This window comes from Rhea americana, unplaced genomic scaffold, assembly GCF_003343005.1.
Source record: "Rhea americana isolate MKP2758 unplaced genomic scaffold, rheAme1 scaffold_77, whole genome shotgun sequence".
NCBI lineage: Eukaryota > Metazoa > Chordata > Aves > Rheiformes > Rheidae > Rhea > Rhea americana.
In genome coordinates, this window is record NW_028186945.1 from 2,024,206 (window position 1) to 2,044,652 (window position 20,447).

Sequence of the window (20,447 nt, forward strand, 5' to 3'; positions counted from 1 at the left end):
TCCAGTGAACACTTCTGGTATTTCCTATTTCTGTTTTCTATTCTTGTTTGATTTTTATTCTTTTAAATTTGAAAAACTTGACCAAACAAAACTAAACAGCTTTACAGAGGTGTTTTACAACATAGGTGGCCAACCTATCGCCTGCAGATCAAACGTAGTCTGCCACATAAATTCAGGCAAGCACCTATTCCCTGACACTTTCCTTTCCAGGAACATCTCAAGTATCAGCAAAAATACAAGCTGTGGACTGTGCAAATTATTCTTACAGTCTACCCTTACTTTGAAGAGTCCTGCGACTCCCCTCCCACCACAAGATTTAGGCATGTAATTCCCATGTAATCTAAATCTCCTCTCAGGTGATCAGGAGAAACAAGCTGTACTTCATGATCCTCAGGTGCCACCTGAGATGCAGTAAGCTTTGCTTGAGCTGGAAGTCTAGGCAGTGTCATGCACAGAATAAAATAACAGATGCACATTGCTATGAGCTTAGTGTGTGCAGCATAAGAATCTGTATCTGGAGAATTAGTTTAAGTGGTTCATTATATTCAAGACAAAGGCTTTGGATTTTTTTTTTTTTTTTTTTTTTTTGATGTCAGTATAGAATTTAAAAGATCAACAATGTAAAATATATAAATATCAATCATCCTAGGTCTTCCAAGCTTGAATCATCTGTAATTTATGCAATGGATTGCTTTACTAGAGAAAATGACACATTCAAACAGTAAAATTTATTGTCAGTGGTCAGTGTTGTTTTATCAGCTATTTTATTCTGTAAGTGTAGCAACAACTAATTGTTCCTTAAATATGCATTTGATCTCAGTAGTTAATAATTTTGTTTTGTAATTAAATGTTCCAGGAAGAGCCAGGAACTAGGAATGTTTAGGAGAATGTGTAGACAAATATGCTTTTGCATGTCTGGCCAGTACAGTTCAAAAAGTCACTCCCAGTTTTTAGCTCACTGTACCTGAGCTGAAGGTTCCTTTCCCCACAATTGCCATGCTGTACCTGGTCATGTATGTGATAAATTTAAATCTTTTTCAGCCAGTATGTATATCTCTGTCCATCTGTCTCTTTATCAAACCTATTTCTCTGAAATTGAACTGATCAGAAAAGATCCCTTTTCCATTTCCTTTTATTATCTGTCTTCACTAACACCATGTATCTAATTTCAGACACTAGCACTCTTAGACCGATTTAAATCAAAGTTAACCCAAGCAATTGAAGAAACTCCTGAAAATGAGGTTTCTGAACCTGAAGGAGAAAATGATGAAGGATGGTAAGTTGTTTGGATTTTGATTTTGATTTTTGTTTATTACGGTTCATCAGTTTAAGGAAAAGTAACACTCTTAAGTTTTCATTTGTTTTGCAAACCAGGTTCATCTTTCAGTTTAGTCAATCCTTTTTTTCTCTTTTAATCTATTTACTACCATTCCACTTGTTAGCAGCACATTTAGTTCCTTATTTCTTTGCCTTACTCTTCCTTCAGGGCATCATCATGAATAAATAAAATAAAAAGATTCTAAAATACATTAGACAGTCTTTTTAAATAGAATATAAGTGGTACAACTCAATGTTGATTAAGTGTAAGATAACCATGTAAGATGTATTTTTTTTTTAATCAGATGAGAAGCCATTTAACAATTATAGGAGGTGTGGATTGTCTAAGTAAGTTTCTTGTACTGTTGTTCTACAAATGAAAAAGATGTGCTTATTGACGTGAGAAAAGACATTGAAAAAGAGCAGAAGGGAATAGAATATGTGCAATACAAAATAMTGTTGACATTTTAACTCAATTTTCCCCCACATTATTAAATGAAAAAGGAAATACTTCAACTATTTAGAAGTTATATGTAACTATACAATAACCTATAGTATAAAAATATTATTTTTATATATTAAATCAGAAAATCTTAGATGTTTTAAAGATACAATCTGTAACAGTTTTTTTTTWWAAAAAGAAAAAAGGTAAGCTGAGCTGCAACTAATCAGTTATGCTGATGAGGCTGAGATTTTAGGTTAGTACATATTGATCACTTGCCTGTTTCTGTAGTATACATGATGCATCACTTGATTTATTTTAATTTAGTTAGATAAAGCTGCACATATTCTGCAATCTTACCTTCAAATATTTTTGCTTTTCATTGAATAGAGCTAAGACCTCACAGGGGAAATTCTAGGATTTGCAGAAAACTTCAGACGTATGTACTAGCAGAAAGACTAGCACTGGTAGTATGATATTCGCTATAGTATCTTTAGAGTTCATAAAACAAATTTTTTCCATGAATATTGCCTAATGAGTGTGTGTGTATTTTCTGAGTTTCTTTGTGGGCATTAGTGTAGTCTGCTTTCATCTTAACAGATATCTTCTAATTTTTGTCAATGAAAAAAGGTGTTATCAAGCAGACTACTACAAATCCTGTGATTCTTTCAAAACAATGTAATTCAAGCATGTCATCTTCATTTATCATTTTGCTTATTTTATTGATTGTTATTGTTAATTTTTGGGCATTTCTCATAGCTTTAGAATCTGTTATCTATTATCAGAAAATAACATCACAATCAAAATTGCATGAAATTGAAAACTTACAATAATATGAAACCACATGAGAGCTTAACAACTAATATTATCATATTAGTTTCACAGAGCAGTAAATATACAGGTTAAATTTACAGACAAATGAGTCTTGGCCCTTCTTTAAAGGGTTTACTTTGAAGCTAAATAACATGCAAAATGTGCGTATTATGCAAATTGGATATAAACACATACAACATTAACAAAATAAGACTTCTAAAAGCTGTTAATGACTGTTAGAATGGTTTGTAGAGTTAAATTTTGTRTTTTGGGATAAGAACTTATATTTTCTTTAAGCTCTTTTCGTGTCTTGGATTGGATGATTTGAGATAACAGTTGCAAGTTCACATTAAAAATACTTTGCATCTTAATTCCAATCCACTTCTCAAAAAACATAGTTCTAATTTATATGGTTTATGGTAAATACTGTCAGTGCATGGCATATGTATGTATGATATACACAAATTATGTGATTCCTCCAGGCCACTTTCTAGGTCATGGTTGCTGTTTTTATGGGAAGCAAAAGCCAGCCAGTATGCTTTGCTCTGCTGTCAGGGTGCGTTATCTGAGGTAAAATGATTGCCTCTAAGACATTTTTATGTGTCCACATGAGTGGCCACACATTGAGGTATAATTTTCTTCTTCTGTCAAGATAGAAACCATTACCAATTTGTTATGTTTTCTTTTATCTGGCAAACTTTTCTCTGCATATTTGGCTGAACTGCTGTATTGGCATGGAGCATAGCAGACGTTTGGGCACTTTTCAGCAACATTTTACTTTTTATGCAAAAAAAGAAGAAAGAAATATGACTCTATTGTAAATAGTGTGTATGGTGCTTGATAATTATTACCAGATTTTAGTGTCTAACAAAGCAACTGAGGAAATGTTGTGAAGAGATCTGAAGAGAAATACGTCATATAAAGTTTTAACATGAAATACCAGAATTTTTGCTGAGACGTTCTATTGCTCTGTGACAATGTTTATGTGTATCTGTCTGCAGCAATCAAAATGCAGCTTCCCCTACAAAAAACAGAAGTATCCCAAATTTTGTAAACGGGTACAGCATGAAATTCAAAATAGTTCTAACGCATAAGGAAATACGGAGTGTGCTATGAGAAGCGGTATTCATAAATAAAAATGTCTACAAAAAAGTAGACATGAATTTTCCCGATATCGAAGTACCCCAGAATCGACCCTAGCTGCTCCAAGTGCACACCTGAACTTTTCGTTAAGACTGCCATTACTGTTCTGACGGTCCTGTGCTGAGAACCACTGCTCAGCAGACGTTTCTAGTTTCTCAGATGTCTTCAGTACTGCTTGGTCGTTAGGTGCTGTTTACTTGTTTGCAGTCAATGTAGGAAAGTCAGAGGAGTGACTTTTTTCTTCCGTTTCACTAAGGCTGTGCAGTGCACAGCAGAGGAAACTGATGATGCTGATCCCGAGAACAGGACATAGAACAGCTTCAATAGAGAGAATCCAGCTACAAGAAAAAAAAAAAATCAGGTGGCTTCAAGTATATTCAAAGACTGAGTTCTTTAGGTAATCACTATAAAACCTTCCTCTTCAAATGAGATAATGATGCTTAGGACTCTGAAACACCCTCTGACCAAGTAATTCTCCAATGGGGAAAATAATAATAAACCATATCCCCTTCCCCGTATGACTGTTTGTCCAAAAAGAAATACTAGACTATTCATAATGTCAGCTGTACGTTCTTATCATTGTCACTAATTTATAGGAATGTTACAAAGATACTGCGCTGGCAGGCAGTGATCTATAATCCCAAAGAGTAAGGTAGTTGGTTTGGGCTATTAGACTCTCAGCTCTGGGCTGCCTTTTAGGACTCCAGCTTGTCATTCCTCCTGTGAAAATTTAGTATGAGTTAACCACTGTAATAAGGATGATTCATTGTACTTTCTATTATCTGGTTCCAAGAAGGAGAGGATTAGATCTTCTGTTGCTGAGAAGTGAGTCTTTTTGCCAGGTAATACATACTCTAAGAAATGCCTCCTTATTCTTGCTATCAAATATTGCTGCTGATCAGTTGATTTGCATTTTCATTTCTGAAGCCACCAGAAATACTGATTAATCACAGAATTACAGCTGAAAGGGACCTGAAGGGGATTTTTAAGGGTAGTATAATTCTTCTCCATAGCCCAAAGGATCATTTGGGTCTGCAGTTATCCTAATGTTTGTCTGATTTGTTCCTGACGTCCAGTGATGGAAATTCCCCAGGCAATCTATCCTAGTGTTTAGCTATTCCTACCAGTATGAAATATTTCTATGTAATATCTAGTGTGCCTTATGGTATGAGACCAAGTATTTTCCATCCAGTCCACAGTGGGTTTTGGAAAACTTTCTCTTTTTGAACATTTGAAAATAATCATATGAGCATTTCTTTCAGTAGGACAAAATAGAAAAAGCTTTTCAGTCTTTTCTCAGAGGTCCAGAAAATCTTTCATCATCCTTCTAGATTTGTGATTGTTCTTCTGAGTGGATGATCTCTCTTTCGGTTCATCTCTCTTTCAAAGCGTGAAATCCAAGACTAGATACAGCATTCAGCTAAGACTTTGTCAGTGTTGAGTGGAAGGATTACTTCATTTGTCATTGTTTCTTCCATTCCCAGTTTCCAGTCCCTTCTAAGCCTCAATTTTTTTTTTCTACTGGATGTTTGCCTAACCTGTCTCTGTCCTCCATTGCTGTTGATTTTTCTTATTGAAATTCAGTCCTTGCACTTTTTGAATGGCATCCTATTTTTCATACTATTATTCCAGTTTACCATCATGTGATTTTTTTTCCAAAAACCTTCTTTACAAAACTTTTTTCCGTGGATGTTTTGTAAGAGTATTCCTTCTCAGTAAGCCTCAGCTAAAGCAACCTTACCAAATTCTCTTTTTTTAGTTTGACATTAAACTACAGATATATACTCCTTAAGTAAGGCACTCTGGTAATTCTCACAAGCCTACATCCTTACAAAACATTAAAAATCTGGTATCTGCTGTTTTCCAGAAGGAATATTGATCTCTCTGGAAGTTGCATATTCTCTGCTACAAAAATCCACCTGTCATAACCTTAGCCAAGATTCTGGGATGTCTTCAATTCTTCTCTATCTGATCTTTGAAACTAAATAGAGGCTTCCTTGAACTACTTTGATCTATTGACATACTTCAGTATTTCTGTCCCTGTGAGAAGTTTTACAGTCTTGACAGTTTGGGAGCTCACAGAATTTTTTTGTGGGAAACTCCCCCTCTCTCCCATCATTTTCCTCCCTGTTCACTGTTCACCAAGCTAACTTAACGTATTTCTATGAAGGCTCCTCATTATGTATTCTCACTCATAAAATTCATGAGGTATTTTCAGACCAAACCTGGTACCATTCTGGAATTTAAAGCTTAGTTGTCATGATTAACTTACCCACAACTCATGAGGAGCAATGCACCATAYCACTAAAAACCAGATATATCACAAACTAAACCAAGCGTACAATACCTTGTATTGCCTGAAAGCCACATAGGCTAGACAATCTCAGCAATTTATTTTGTAGATTGACTGAAAAGATCCATCAATTCAGCTTTTTCTAAACAAATTAGGTTCTCTGCTGAAGTACCTAATAGCTAGTAGGCAGCAAATATTGAAAGATCACCAAAGGTATATGCTAAACATTTCAAGCAAGAACGGAATATTGCAACCTGTTTCCATTATGGTAATTTGAGCCCTGATAAATGTGGTTTTACGTTATTGTGGCTCCTTCAGTTTGATTTTGATGGAATATCAGGTTCCCTCAGCAGAGGATTTTTGTCTATTATTAATCCCATCAGTTCACAATTCAGGGCAGTAGGCAGATTTCAGGTTCATTTTGGATATTGTATTGCAGTGGAGACCTGTAATGTTTTTATTGTCTTCATTCTGCACCTGTATACAAGTTTATAGTTTCTTCTTCTGGATTCAGATCTCATTTCTGGTCTCTGTGGCTGCTGTCAGCAATGCACTCTACATCCATCTAGAATTTGACTAGGAGTCACATCAGCGTGCTACAGAGTTCATTTCACTAGTGATGCCTGATACCAGCACTTTATAGCTGAAGTATTGCTCTGTTTCCTGGGTGAAATCAAAGCTGCTGATGTGAACTACAAAGCTGCTTAATCTTAATCTTTCAAGGAGATCAGCTTTTTTCTCCCCAACAGAACACTGTTATGGCTGTAACTAATAATGACATTCAGTCACAACTGCTCACAACTGCTAAGTATTCTCAGGATGTCAGACTCTGAAACTTACTCCTTCCTTTGATACAAAATAACATAAAGCCATTCAGCTTTCAGTTGTGCTGTGGGACAAGAAGGAGTGAATGAGATGGAAACTGGGAATGAGGTGGCATGGTTTTTGCAGTTGAAAATTCTGTTATGGTTGGTTACTTTCRTTGAGTCTGAGTTTTGATTAATCTATATGTAGATTAACATTTGAAGGATAGTAAAATAGGACTTTATTTTTTTTGTTTTTGTTTTTTGATCAAAGTGAAAAAGCCAATGGCTGAAAGTACCTTTAAATTCACAGTCAAAAGGATATTCTGAAAATTTTATAGAGGTGAAGGTCTTCCTTCTCAAGCAAAAAGGCATTTTGTATCTTGCTTAACAGACTGTTTCATATGAATGTTGTGAAATTACTAATGCTGGCATGACTATTGCCTTTGTCATTTGTGACTAACTTCTCATTTACGATAACAAGGAATGAAAGTAGAAATGGGAATTTAATGGAAGTGTTCAAAATGCTGCAGATCTTGTCATAAAATGGTGTTTTGATTTGCTCAGTGACGTCATGCATAGATCTGATGACCTGATGGTAGTCAAAAATAAAGGGATTGATCTGTTTCATTAACTTGCTCCTTCTGTGAACAGAAATCTCACTGAAGTTCAGTGCTTATGGTTTAAAGTGCAGCCTGGTTTATATATGTCAAAACCTGCAATCTGCTCCTGGTCCTGAATTTTACAAAACCTCCACTGAGGCCAGTTACATATTTTGACAATACTGGGTGCGAATACTAAGTCCTTTTTTACCAGGATATTTATTGCTATTTCACTGTAACAGTAGAAACTGTTGTATTTTATTCCAGAACAAACAAAAAGTAAATCTGTGTATTCAGTAAAAGTATTCTCTATCCAGTATTATATTCTTAGTTATATCCTTTACCTTCTTTAAAAATGTTTTTATTGGTAGTATGAGGGCAGTTTATCTTAGAATATTTAGCATTGGTTTTAGTGAGAGATTTGGTGGGAATGCAGTATTTTTTGTTTGTTTTGTACTCCTAGTAAAAGGTTTTGTGGCTGAGAGAGAGCTGGGTCTAAAGGTTTTGAGGCACTCTTTCAAAAGCCTGCTATAGAGAGTAGGGTAGCATTATTACTAATACTATTACTATTATTATTACTTTAATTAAAATAGCAATTCTAAAATCAGGAAAATGTTGACATCTGCTACATATTTTTTTATATTACGAGAGTTCATTTATATTAAGAACTAAATCAGCGATGCACACTGTAAATATCTACGCTGCACAAATTTGTTAATGTCCTCCAGATTTTATTTCCAGAATTTCTCATTTAATGTAGCATCTGCTATTAAACTTTGCATTGTGAAACTCTTCTGGATAAACACCTAAAATATTGAGTTTATTTCTTTCATAAAGCTAACAGTCTTTATATATGTTTTCTAAAATGCAGTCTCTTTCAGTGCCGTAGTACCTTAGACTGATGATGATGAAATACGGCTTCCTCAAGGTTAACGCTAGGATCTCTGCATATTCAGTCACAGAGGCTTAACTGTGACAAACACAGCAAGCTCCTGAAAACTAAGCTGCAGTCTTTTTCACATGCTGATGCTAGTTTGGGGAATGAAAGAAAAAGTGCTGCTGTAATTTATGCCAGTGAGGCACAAAGATGGATTACAGCCATGTTTGCTCCCCTCCTCCCACTGAGATTTGAGCCAACGTTCCTCCACTAGTCTGGAAAAACTGGCTCTGTATTAGGTTTGTCCTGCTAAGGCCATTGATTTACCCAACTACATTTTAAAAAGTTGACAAAATACTTGATTGTTACAGAAGCCTTTAAAAGAATAAATGAATACCAGAGATCTGTATTAGAAACACAATGGAAAGGAGGGTTTCTTTTCTGTTTGGCAAAAAAATAAGTGTTTGTTTGGGTCTTAGTACTGCCACTAACATATAAAATGAAGAAGGAAAAAAAATCCTTCTGTAAGCCTTTTTTTTCCTCTCTACCTTCACCCTCCCTGCCCCCCCCCCACTAGAATATGGTCAAACCTTGATACGTAGCTGCTAGCCCACTGCTGAACAGCCAAAATCAGCAAACGTGTGAGAGAAAGAGGAGAGAGAGAGTTAGGAATGGAGAGAGATTCGCGTATGTATTTACTGCCTCTAGCTGTTTTGCACGATGAAGAAACTCGGGGCATGTGGGGTGGGGGTTTTGTTTATTTTTTGCTAATTCCTCCATGTCTAAGTTTATTTGGACTAGACGTCTGGGCCTTCGACTACTGTTTGACTTAAATTCAGAGATGATCCATGCTTTACTCAAGGGATATCTAGCATTTCATTTACTGTCTGGAAACTTTGTTTTTTTTATTGCTAGCCAACCTAGTGAAGGATAAAGAACTAATCTTCTAAATCTTTAATTGATAGCTTAAGCTTCCTCTGTATCTACACACATTTTTAAGCACCCCAAGATCATCTCATTCAGTGACATATTCAGGATGAGGAGAGGAAAGGAAAAAGAGCAGGGAGAGTGTCCAAAAAATATTGAATGTTTAGTTGTCAAAATCCAAGTAGCCTTTGGCTGGAATCGCTCTCCTCTCCCTGCCTGCAGCTCCTGCTCTGTGCCCTGGTGATACAAAACAGCCTGTTCGTGTTAGCTTGGGGAGGCAAGTTGCTGCCTTCTAGAGTATCAGATATTGTTCAAGCTCTTGCCAGCAACAGGATGCTAGACGAGATGGCTCATTGGTCTGTTCCGGTATGGCAGTTCCCATGTTCTTGTAGTAAATGCCGTGTAAAATTTTTCTATGCTGGTAAGCTGTCTGGAACAACATCTGGAATTTGCATTACACTGTTCCATACCAACCTACTCTACCAGGAAGAGTTGTCTATTATATAAAGCACCCAGCTTTTTTCATGAAGCTATTTAACATATTTTTGTGAAAAGGATAAGGTTATGTTGTAAATATACTGTTTATGTGAACTGTTATTGAAYAGGAAGAACATAGGAACAGGATAACTGAATTTTGTATAGAAAAATATTTAATTGCTGAAAAGCATAGTTGTCATGGTATAATATATTTCTGATTCTGATATTATAAAAAAATTCTCCCAATCATAATATTCTTTTGAATTGGATGAGCTTTTTTTGTAGTTAAATTGATTTTCCCTTAGAAGTTTACTTACAATTATATCTTTTTAAGAGAAAAAAATGCTTAGCAACGTGTTAAGCAGTAGAAGAAATGGATGCTCTATTGCACTACTCTTCATTAAGAAAAGCTTRCTTTGTTGTTAGCTTTACAAACACTGATGTACTTGTTTTTGTAATCTGGGTATCCCACACTTCGAAACTATTCCTTTTTTATTATTTTTATAGCAAATATTTTGGAGTAAAACTGAGACTATGGCATTTAAATAAAATATTTCATGAAAATATCATTAGAAGTATCTGCAAATGTTCTTTTCTGATCATTTTATGCTGTAGGCCTACACCAAGAAAAAATRTATGCAGTTCATTTCTTGGACTTTGGAGGACCCACAGATCGTTGAATACTCTGAAGAGTGAAGCCAAATTCTTCATTCTCCTATATTTATAATACAATTTCAAAGGGCTAGTCAAGGTTAACTGAAGTCCAGAGYCTGACTTTATAGGATATTTTTAAATTATATTTTTGTCTATTTTTTTTTACTTAGACTTGAGGTGATTTCTGTGCAATAGAAGCAATGACATGTTAATTGTTTTTACCATCTGAATACTGAAATGTTGTAGACCTCTAGTAGTCCATTGATTCAAAAATTTGAAAATACAGCTTTTAGGTCTTGCAGAAATGACATGAACTTGCAAGAGTGTTTATATTTTTGCAGGGGGTGAGGTGGGTTATAAATGGTATTTATAACAACAGTGAGAAAAGAATATTATATTGATTCTTTTACATTCCAGTCTAAAATCTGTGCTGCGTACCATATTCATTAACTAGTGCCAATTGATGAAACAAATATTATCTTGATATAGACTTAAATACTTGTGAAGTTGACTTCAATATGACTAATATTTGTATACTTAGCAATAATTTTCTCAATATTCTTCTCACCATTTTTTTTTTTACATTAATAACTTACTTTCACAGAATGACTAATGATTGAAATTTGGTTACACCTGAGTAGCAAATCTTCTTTCCTTTTCTCAAATAGCAAGCTGAATAATTTGGAAGATAGAATGTTCTGTGAAAGCACAAAGAGTTGGAGGGAAAAGCAGTCCAATTCTTAGGAAAAGGAGTTGGGGAAAGAGGAACAAAGGACCATGGACTGGTGCAAACAAGCAGCAAAACAAGGAGAAATCTGTTAGCACCAAAAATCACAGCAGAATCCTGAGGACTGTAGATTATTATTAGGAGACATTATAAAACTTCGCTGAAATGAAATCACATCAGGTTTGGCAAACTAGGCCCAGCCTTGAACAGTTTGTGATTCCGGGGAAGGTTTTAAGTAAGTACCAAGTGCTACAGATGGGTAGGGGCTTTTTAGGTAATTGGCATAGCTCAGATACCAGTGGATTACTGAGAGACAAAACAAATTAGCAGAAGCCTGTCCCCTATACACATCTTTTTGTGATAGCAATGGCTTGTGTGAAGCATTGAGAATGGAACAGATAAATCCAGGTTTGAAACTTCGTAACTGCRCTCATGCAATCCATGCAACTCTCATTACTATCAGAATCAGAACCTCTTTCAAGTACTTGGGGGAAGAACTCTTTTTTCCTTTTCATGATCTGTACAAGAGAGAGAAGTTTACTTTTCAGGATTGCTATGTGTAGAAATAGAGATGATGGGTTATGTTAAACTAAAATAAAAATGAAGCTGACCAGTGCAATAGGACAGAGAAAAAATGAGGTAGGACCTTTCCTGCAAGAGTTATATTGCACAAACCACTTAATGGTGGTTGTTCTTAGTGCCTTTTGATCGCAGAGACATAAACATATTTCCTCTCTYGTGTTGGTTTGTACTTACAAATAATTGTTGTTTAAAACTCTTAGATGCTGTTATGGACTGGTGAAGGCAGCCTGAGCCAAGAGGCTCATGGTGGTTGTAGCATCTCAATTCTGAAGAACACTGGAGACCAGATTGGATTTTATTAACTTATTTATTCCTTTAAGATTTTCATTGTTTTATGGGTTTGGCATTCGTTTTTGTTAAATTCTTACTCTTGTTCTCTTGCCTCAAATTAAAATTCTTGCTTACTTTTGTTGTTTGGGATTTTGTTTTATGTGCATTTTAGTAAGTCTCTTTTTCTCTGTTTTTGTTTCTCATTCCTATCTTTTTTATTCTTTACCTTCCTCCATTTATTTTTCTTTTTGGTCTCTCTCTGTTTCTCATCTGTCTCTCCTCTTCCTGTGCCACCCGCTACACTGCTGGAAGTGGAAAGAGTGCCAGTGAGTTCATTCTTCCAGAACAGCTAACACATTTTTTTGACTTGGGAGAGAGACCTCATTTGCTTTGATCTGTAGATTCACTCATATGTTTTTTCATCTGTTCACGAGCTACATTTCTATCTACCACCTACGTATCATGAGGGAGGAAAATATTGTAACATTTTCTGTGTGATGTTTATAGTTTAACATACCCATGCATAGTATTTGCAGGAAAATRTAAGTTGCAGATAGAATATAATTTAAAGAAAGCAGTAGTAATTGAATACTTCTCAGTATTTTTCTTTTAAGTATATTGAGATGATTAGTATATTCCTTAAGTATATTGAGCATTTATTCATAAGTGAAAAAGAAGGTAGCACATTACCTGCAAGTGGTATTAAACTCRAAAATAGCACTGATAGTGATGATCCATATTGGTTTCTACCCTTTTCTTTTTTAGACAGCCTGTACAACACAGGAGAAAGCACTGAATTTCTTTCCACCACACATGCTTGTTTCCYCTTTCTCCATTTTAAACCTCTTGATGGAGAGAACCAATACATACAATGTAGCACAAATATTTCAGAATTCTGGTAGTGGAAATTTTAAAGCAGTCTGATTATTTRCTTAGTTCATTTAAGCTGACTTTAGAACCAGTATGTAATTTTTACCCAGGTTCTTGGTATGAATTTAGATGTACTGTCTCTAAGTGGTGTGTATTTAGTAACATAAAGACCTGCAGCTGGAGCACTGATGATTAGACTATGACAAGCTGTATGTTACTGTTCTTGGTGCTGGTTGATCGCAGTGACAAAGGATGTATCGCCAGCTGCATGTTTATGCAGGCAGCTCCAGGTGAATTCTGGCTCAAACTGCTTTAGAAGTTACTGCCTCTCTGCCAAGAGTTCCTGCCCTCACAGCAGAGTTGGCAGAATATAATCTTGTCCACAGCTGTTGATGATTTATTGCAAAGCTCAGCTGTTTAAAATGTTGACATAGGTGAGTGTAAGGTAATGTTGTGGGCTCTCCACTGAAGTGACTGAGGCACCAGAGGGTTTGCCATGTACAGTAGCTTTTGCAAGGATGGTTGCACAGGCAGCAGGTGGGCTGGTAACAGCCAATAGTTGTGTTGRTTTGATAAGCAAGTGTGATTTTAAGCAATGCAGCTTTGCACTTATGTTCAGTTCATATAAAAGTCACTGATCCGTGCAGTATATTTTGTGTGGAGATCAGCCCTTCATCACTAGTGCAAAAATATTTATAGTACTTCCTTGCTCTTGTTGAGATTCAAAATGATTGCATTCACCGATTGCCGCTTTGCCTTCTCCCAGAGAGCAGTTCTGGAAAGGCCACAGCAGTTGTGATACTGGACTTCTGTTTATGCTACACCTAACGTGACTGCAACCTGCCAGCAGTTGACATATGGTTCAGATCCAGTGCGTGGCTCACACATCGCAAAACCACTGGGATTACTGTATATCATTATCTTTTCTTACAAGTGCCATCTCAGTAGAGTAGTTTGAAAGAACATGTTCTGTCTCCTGAACAAACTGGTTGAGTCTGCCTGGAGAGTAATGTAAGTGAGGTTCATTCTTYGCTACACAGTTGACAAGTATAGTAATTTAATTTTCTAAGGTTTTGCTTAGGCTGGACTGCTAGACACACAGCTTAATCATACTGTAATAATTCTTAAGTGATTTTTAGTATAGTAAAAGTTTTTCTAGGGTCAGTAGTTACTTGCTAGAAAGCAGTCAAACTGATCACTAAYGGAATAAAGTAATGTAATAGTTGCCACTGTTTAAGGACATGTAAGAGCTACTCTGCGGTGTTGCAAAAATCATCTTCTGGGCATATAACTAGGCCAGGTGAGTGTCAGACTACCTTTGAAATCCTATGTTGTCTCTGAAACCAACTTAAATGAGTTCAACTATTTCACAGTCAAATGCATGAAGGCATTTAATTTCTGGATTACAGAACACAGTCAGCTACTGAATAATCCTTAATACACTGGAGGAAGAAGGGCAGTGCAGAGGTGCAGGTGTTCCCCCATTACATAGCACAGAGCAACAGTTACGCTGTATGATACTATTGTCTGGGCTGAGTAAAAATGAGCCCTTTCCAGCAATAAATTCTTGCTAAGAAAGATCGCCGATTCTGATTTGCTGCACTACAGACTTGGCCCTATTGCCATTTCCATTAACTAGAAAGGCTAAGCAAATAGTTCTGTGGTTATTTTTTCTTCTAAAGAAAGTCAGTCAACAATTTGCACACCTAGATACTTCAGGCCAGAATTGTCAGTTTGGAAAGCTACTTTATTAAAACTAATTTTGAACAAAAATACTAAGCTGCAAAACTTTTTTTTCTAGAATCTTATATAGGAGAACTGATACCTTTCGTCCTTTAAATTTTGAAAACAAAGTGGTTTTTTTTTTTTTGTTTTTTTTTTTTTTTTTTTTTTTTTTTTTTTTTTTTTTTTTTTGTCATATTAGTGTAAAATGAAGTGTCAAGAGCTGATGATAAGCACGAGTTACCCAGTAGGTTCTTGAAGACCAGGTTGCAGGAGATGAAGTCAGAGCTTTCTGCACCAGGACTACAGGCAGGCAGCTGAGCAGCTTCACTCTTCCACTGCACCGCTGAGCATGAGAGAGGGAAGAGAGCTATAAGCTGAACCAGGAAAATTCTTAGGCAACCTGTATTTTTTGCAGAAGTGAAAGGTTTAGTGGTACAAGACAAGGCTTCTGTTGGAGGCGCTTGAGCAGAATTATTATAAATTCAAATAATTCACATGGAAATAGTTATTAGATACTTCCTATGTCCCTTAAAGAAGAAAATAATTTGAAGTGTTTTTTTTTTAATAGTCTGAAGTCTGATTTACCATCTAGATAAATACAAAATGGGTATCCCCATGAGGATGYATGACTTGCAAAAATAAGCTTAAGTTTACAGCAGGAAAATATTTTTGAAATCTTCACTACAGTCTGTGTTTATATTGCTTTACCTGTGAGATTCTGCTTCTGAAATTCATTCTGGGAATACAAAAAACATTTTAATATTGGCTTATTTTTAATCACAGCTGGGAGCACCTCAATGGAAAGTTATGAATAGCAGTCAGAGACTGACCTCTTTCAGCTCTGGGAAAGGAGTAAACTTTGCTTAGTCTATAGCTACTGCATCTAATTCTCAAACTAGCTGGGACACTGTATGGTCTGATTGAAGAATTAGAGATGTATTTGTTTTTAATTCCTGTTAGTTGTAGCCTGCAGGTGTGTTCTTTGAAAATATAAGCTGATGAATTGGTAAGTGCGAKTACACCTCTAGATACACTCACATTCACACTGCAAAACCATTCACCAAAGAACACTCTTTGGGGCTCTAGTTTAACTCATGCTGAAATAGAGAGATTTGGTATGCATTCTTAAAAAAAAACACACACACACACACACAAAAAAAAAACACACACACACACAAAAAAACCTAATGCTCATCCTTAATAAGTTCAGAAGACTATGACAAATGGCAGAAAGCATGTTAACTAAAATAAATTACTTCAGTCCCTCCACTGTGAAATAATGTTTTTATAATTAAACTACAAATACGCAATCATGAGTCACTCTGATGGTACATTATGTTGTTCTGAATTGTAGATATGACTAAGAAAATAAGTTTGGGTTTTACTAGTATATACAGCATTATAAACTACTGAAGCTTTATATATTGGAAACAACCTTAGGAAATAATTCTTATAGGACATGCTCTTAATTCTGTTCAGTAAGAGATGTATAAAAACCCACATGTCAGGAATTGATTGTGCTGAAAGAAAAAAAAAATCACAATTACTGTTTTTAAGGTTTTTCCAAAGCTTTCAAATAGATTCCATGCAGACTATATCTTTCATTTTTATCTGATTTCTTTAATAGTACTATACTGTAATCTACAATAACTGAGCTTGTTTTTTGTTTTCTTTATATATGGAAATTCACACTTCAGCTCTTTGAAGAAAGCTGTTTAATTCASGACCTTTTAAATATTGCTAGAGACTGATGAAGCAGTATTTCCCTTGTAACAAAACTTTTTCCCCAGACTTTCAGAAAAACTGTAGGATTATTTAATGCTATAAAGATCAGTATGCTTAGATTCAGTTCCGTRTAGTTCTTAATAATTTCAGTTGTCCTGTTAAAGTCAGTCAAAGAAATTTTGCAGTTAATTGATACAGAAGCCAAACTTAAGTGGGCTTTTCTGCTAGGCACATTTGTATTCAGTGAAAAATCTCGAATCCAGATTTACTTTTTTTTAATTGAGCATACRAATTTTATAATTCTTCTTTCTCCTGCCGCTGGTTTATAAGTAGCAGCTTTACTACTACTGTATATTCAAGAGTCTTGTTAAATAGTCAAGTGGGCTTTTCATTTAAAATGTAACAGCTGTGGTAAAAAGTGTTAATCCTATAACCAAGCTAAAGTACTTAAAATAAAACCACATCCAGTATTCAGTGATATGGAAAAGTATCTAAATTGTCAGTAAAGACCAATAGGTTTACAGCTGGTAAACTTGTGTGTGTGGTTTTTTTTTTTTTCTTTTTTTTTTTTTAAGTAGAGCAAATGATTGAACTTCTGTAAGATTTTGTTTATCTAGGCTAAAACTTAGAAGTTTTCTGAAAGCTTCCATATTAATTCCCACCTCAGGGACACCTACTAATAAGGCCAGAGTTGATCACCTTCAGGCTTTCCTGCCACTGAGTGCAGCAAACAAGCTACTTTTGATTCGGAATTATGGTGATGTTTTCAGACTATTGGGAATTTGTTGAAACGGAGAAATATCAGTATGGTGAAGCTTTCTAATCAACAACAGAAAAACAGCGGCTTGAACAAAACATGAGTTCAGTCCGTTATCTAAGCACTGAAAAGCATAACCTGGGCCCATTTAAGGAACAGAAGGACTTGGAGGCTTCGCTTCTCCTCTTGMTCTTCTCCGTACCTACTTTAGAGTTTTCCATGCAAGCTCTTCTCCCCTTCTGCAACTAACCACTATAGCCGTGAAAGGAAGTCCAAAGTGACTAATAGGAAAACTTGAGAAACACTCCCTGTTCCTGAGAAAATTATTCAGAATGTTAGGGAAGATGATAAACTACCTAGAAAAAGGCAACATAGAAGAATTCAATGTTTGGAATTAAACCCATTAGAGCAAATTCTAGCTGTATTTTTCAAAATGTTTTTTTTTCAGAGGAGTGGTTACTCTGTAATATCAGSTTCTACTAAGGGGTGGGGGGGAAGAACATTTTCTGCTCTACACAAGAAGAAATCMTGATGTTAAAAATCTTTCTATGCACATCATAATTACAAATCATAACGTTCAGTTCTTTCACTGTATTTGAGCTACGTTTTATTTGTTTTGTAGGATGTCACATGTACTTCAGTTTGAAGATAGAAGCAGAAAAGTGAAAGATGCCAGCATGCAGGATGAAGATACTTTTGAGATCTATGATCCGAGGAATCCAGTAAATAAGAGGAGAAGAGAAGAAAGCAAAAAGATAATGAGAGAAAAAAAGGAAAGGAGATAAAGTAAATGTAAAGGTAGCCAGGGCTGACTTGAAAAGTGACTGCGGTAAAGCACTGGCTCTCTTGTAGCTCTAGTTCCTAAAAATATCACTGAATAAGTGTGAAAAGGAATCTCTCAAGAACCTGTCGTCTCATTTTGCGGCAGAGCTATCATTGTTTCTTAAGTTGTGCAGTAAAGAAAGTGCTCTCAGTGCATTATACGATCTCTCTCTTTAAAAGTTTTTAGAACTATGTATTTAATAAAACAGCCAAGTTGATTTTGGTCTGTATTTTCATTACAGTAGATACTATGCGTGTTTAATAAGCATATGGTAATCAAAAAATTTTCAGGATAACAAACCAAAATTCATTTAAGTAAGCATAAAATTAGAAGATAAAACCCCATTGGCAGTCCTTTGAAATTTTTTGAAATTATGATTTTAATATATATATATATATATTATTTTGATAAGGAATATAAATACTTCAGCAGTAACTGCTGGCTTCCTGAACCACTCTGTCACAGAATTAAGATGATAACGCTTGCAGAATTCCAAATTTTTTGCATAGTCCTTAAAATAATCCCTGCCTTCTTGAAACAAACTAAATTTAATTGGAGGATTCAGTTAACATCTCCTTGTCTTGAAAGGACACTTCGTATTCCAATGCTAGTTTGGAAGACGAGATAATACACAATTTTGAGAGTGTTGTTTCACTAACTTTACCACATAAACAAAATTTGAATGTACTACAGTGGTTGCTTAAACTGCTGCAGAACACTAAGCATGCCACTGGCAGACTTTTCACTATAAAATAACTGATAATGAAGGCTGGTTTGTTAATTGATTCCAGTTCAAAGTTAAAATGCTGGTCAGTCCTATTAAAAACTTAAATCTTGTTTTTAAGCATTATTTTTAGTATCTAATAATTAACAACAKCTCAAGTTTGCAAAAGAAGATTAAAGTCTTTCTACAGACTTTTTTTTTCCCTTCAGGACCTAATACTTTTTTGCAGAAAATAGGATGCTTCAAAGCTCTGCCGTTAMAACATTTTTGATGCTGCAGAAGCATAGACTACCCATATGTGTGATAGCTAAAGAAGAGGGACAGAAGTGAGCAAGGTCATTAAAAAGCGTGACCAGAAGAGCGGTTTGCTGATGTCGTTTTTAGAACAAGTTCAGTAAGGTATGGTGGCCTTATCAAACTGCCAGGGCCAAGTTTCTTGATAGGGTTTGAGGTGTGAGCTACATAACCCTGCGTCAGTGGGGAAATGTGGCCCGAATGTCAGAGGTTAGATTAATGTAGAATATTGCTTTAATGTACTGTGTAATCTTTGAGATAAGAAGAAAACGTGGAGGTGTGAAGTGAGTTCCTGTATGAAGCTGTCATTATCCTCTCAGGCTGAGTGAATTATACTGTACCATGGTGTAGAGAAGTTAAGAGGGGTTACATTCTTAAACACTGCCATTCACAAGCTAGTGAGTCAAAGTTATTTAATCATTAAGTCCCTTTCTACTGGGCTGCTATTGCCAAAGCCAAGAACATCCTTGACACATACTAAGTCAGTCATCTCTATTTTTTGTTTTGTGTGTAGAGAAAAGTTATTTGTTGAAATGCTCATTATTGCAAGTGAGCAGATCACATCGTCTAAATTGTCAAACTTCTATTCATTTCACTAAGACAAAAGCAGAGCTGCATTTTACTTAAGATACCTCTGGTAACAAAATTATGTAAAGCTGATGTCAGAAGCATGCATTCAAATATGGCTCCTTAAACTCAAAATCAAAGAAAAAGAACCTCTAAGAAAAAAGGCTAAAATTGCTACAGTTCTCTGAAGCAAACGCTGCCTGGTAGCTAGTACCTCACGTGCATGAACATAGGTGGCATGATTTCTATATAGTTGTAATATAGATATCTAAGACCCTTTTCTTTGCACTGCTCAAGAAGAAAACACAGTGTTTGGCACTTGCTTTTGACATCTACTCKCCGAAATGATACTAGTTGTGCCTGCAGTTCACTCAGATTGAAGATGCATACAACAGTGCTCTATGTAAATAGTTTCTATAAAGTAGGCTTGTATTTGTACTTGAAAGCTTTGCAGGTAAGATACACCTGTTGCATTCAGAGAAAAGGGCAGTATTAAAAGCATTTTAGCTTAAAAAGCATTAGCTGCCTGGATGTCCACTAAGAACATCAGAAATGTATCTATCAACCAATACAGTCGCTTTGTATTTCACTATACTCTAACTGCAGTTCAGCTTACTGACGGCAATAGTATTTCCATTCCGTAAGTTATCCTGTAGTGGAACACAGTGGTAGCTGCTTCATCTGAAAGTAGGTTTATTCCATTTAAAGAAACAAATGTTTACTTGCCTACRTTTGAGCTCCAAGCACACAGACTCCACTCCATCAGCTCACCAGGTAAGCATGGCACCATACCATCCTTTTCATAACATCTTATGTATGTGGATTGAGTGCCCCACTAAGTTTTTTCAGGTGGCTAAGCATAAACATCTATCCACTTCCTATGACACAGTGTTAAGGTGCTGAGTGGACGTAGATGAAGAGRAAGAGACTAGAATAATAAAAAGACACAGTTTGGGACTGCTGCAGAAGAAGTYGCTATCATAAATTAATCCTTCAGTTTGACTCTAGCAATCCACAAGTTTTGTGCACAGATGT

The 20,447-nt window shown here is 35.7% G+C and overlaps 1 protein-coding gene across 1 annotated transcript in view; it reads left to right on the forward strand.

The window, feature by feature from the left end:
* Positions 1-18,044, forward strand: part of CWC27 (CWC27 spliceosome associated cyclophilin) — a 109,028-nt gene extending 90,984 nt beyond the window's left edge. Inside the window, exons 13-14 of the mRNA XM_085322421.1 lie at positions 1,173-1,276; positions 17,627-18,044. Of these exons, the coding sequence (XP_085178547.1) occupies positions 1,173-1,276; positions 17,627-17,789 (267 nt within the window). The 3' untranslated portion in view covers positions 17,790-18,044. The remainder of the gene's footprint in view (positions 1-1,172; positions 1,277-17,626) is intronic.
* The last annotated feature ends 2,403 nt before the right edge of the window (positions 18,045-20,447 follow it).